Source organism: Fulmarus glacialis, unplaced genomic scaffold (assembly GCF_000690835.1).
Source record: "Fulmarus glacialis isolate BGI_N327 unplaced genomic scaffold, ASM69083v1 scaffold43993, whole genome shotgun sequence".
NCBI lineage: Eukaryota > Metazoa > Chordata > Aves > Procellariiformes > Procellariidae > Fulmarus > Fulmarus glacialis.
The window spans coordinates 1-1,098 of NW_009204404.1; the positions used below are offsets into that span (position 1 = coordinate 1).

Consider the following 1,098-nt stretch of genomic DNA (forward strand, 5'->3'; position numbering starts at 1 on the left):
GGTCCAGCTCGCTGCCCGTCCCGCCGCCTGCTGCTTCAGCTGGGAGCAGGCAGGCGTTGAAGGGGACGGCAGCGCCAGGGAGCCTGGAGGGAACAAAGGAGGGAGCTTCCTTCAGCCCTTTGTCCTCCCTGCGCTGCGCCGCCCCCATCTCCCTCCAGCCTTTCGCGGAGCGATACTGGGGTGGAGGCAAATGCTCGTGTGGCCCCAAGCTGAGACGGGAGTTACCAGTACGGGGAAAAGAGTGGAACAGCGCTTGCTGCTCGCCCTACCGTAGGGGATGAGGATAGAGCCGGGACCCGGGTGGATAACGCTCATCCACAGACAGTGGAAGGGCTTGGACACAAGGAATGTGCCAATACACAGAGAAAAGGCGGTAATCTTCAGCCCTCAAGGGACAGGGATCCCGAAGGTTTTGCAAGAGGGCAGAGCAATAAATGGAACGTTTAATGCAATGGGAAAATGTTAAGTTAGCAGAACAGTTTAATGAGGCTTTTTTGAGGCTTTGCTGTGTGCCTTTAAAAACAAGTGAACTGGGTGGGAAATTACAGAACTGCAGCAATATGCAAACCGCTTGTGTGAATGTCTGCTTTTAAAAAAAGTAAATTGTGCTTAAGATGAATGGAAGATCTTTACCTGGAGGCAAACTCAGTTCTGATGTGAAGGGCAAAGCAAAAGCATTCATTGCTGCTTCTAATCGCTCTGGTTATTTTCTAGGTTCTGGATGTAGGAAATATGAGTGACTGGCAGAGGAAAAGCCCTCTAGACTGGGAAATGTATGTGAACAAAATGGTGAAAGTTGCTGCAATTGAGAAACATGAATATGAAGGATGGGTCTTAACAGTTGATCCAGTTTCTGCCAGGTAAGTATCAAAGCTTTTGTTTCTGTAAAGCTAAGAGAAAACAAGTTTCTCAGGAAGAGAGAAGATCCCAAGACTGAAGCAAACTTATCTGGAGCAAAAAACGCATGTTGGGGCTGTGTCCTGTTTTTTTAATTGGCAAGGCCTAAGAGAAAGCACTATTGTAGTTGATGAGGCCAGTTCACCTAAATCCATTTTAATCTCATTGGACTGATAAGTTTGGGGAACAAATAATATCTGG

General features: G+C 47.8%; 1 protein-coding gene across 1 annotated transcript in view; it reads left to right on the forward strand.

Moving 5' to 3' along the window:
• Positions 1-732: 732 nt before the first annotated feature.
• Positions 733-1,098, forward strand: part of GEMIN6 (gem (nuclear organelle) associated protein 6) — a 2,143-nt gene continuing 1,777 nt past the window's right edge. Inside the window, exon 1 of the mRNA XM_009574979.1 lies at positions 733-860. Coding sequence (XP_009573274.1) covers positions 733-860 — 128 coding nt within the window. The remainder of the gene's footprint in view (positions 861-1,098) is intronic.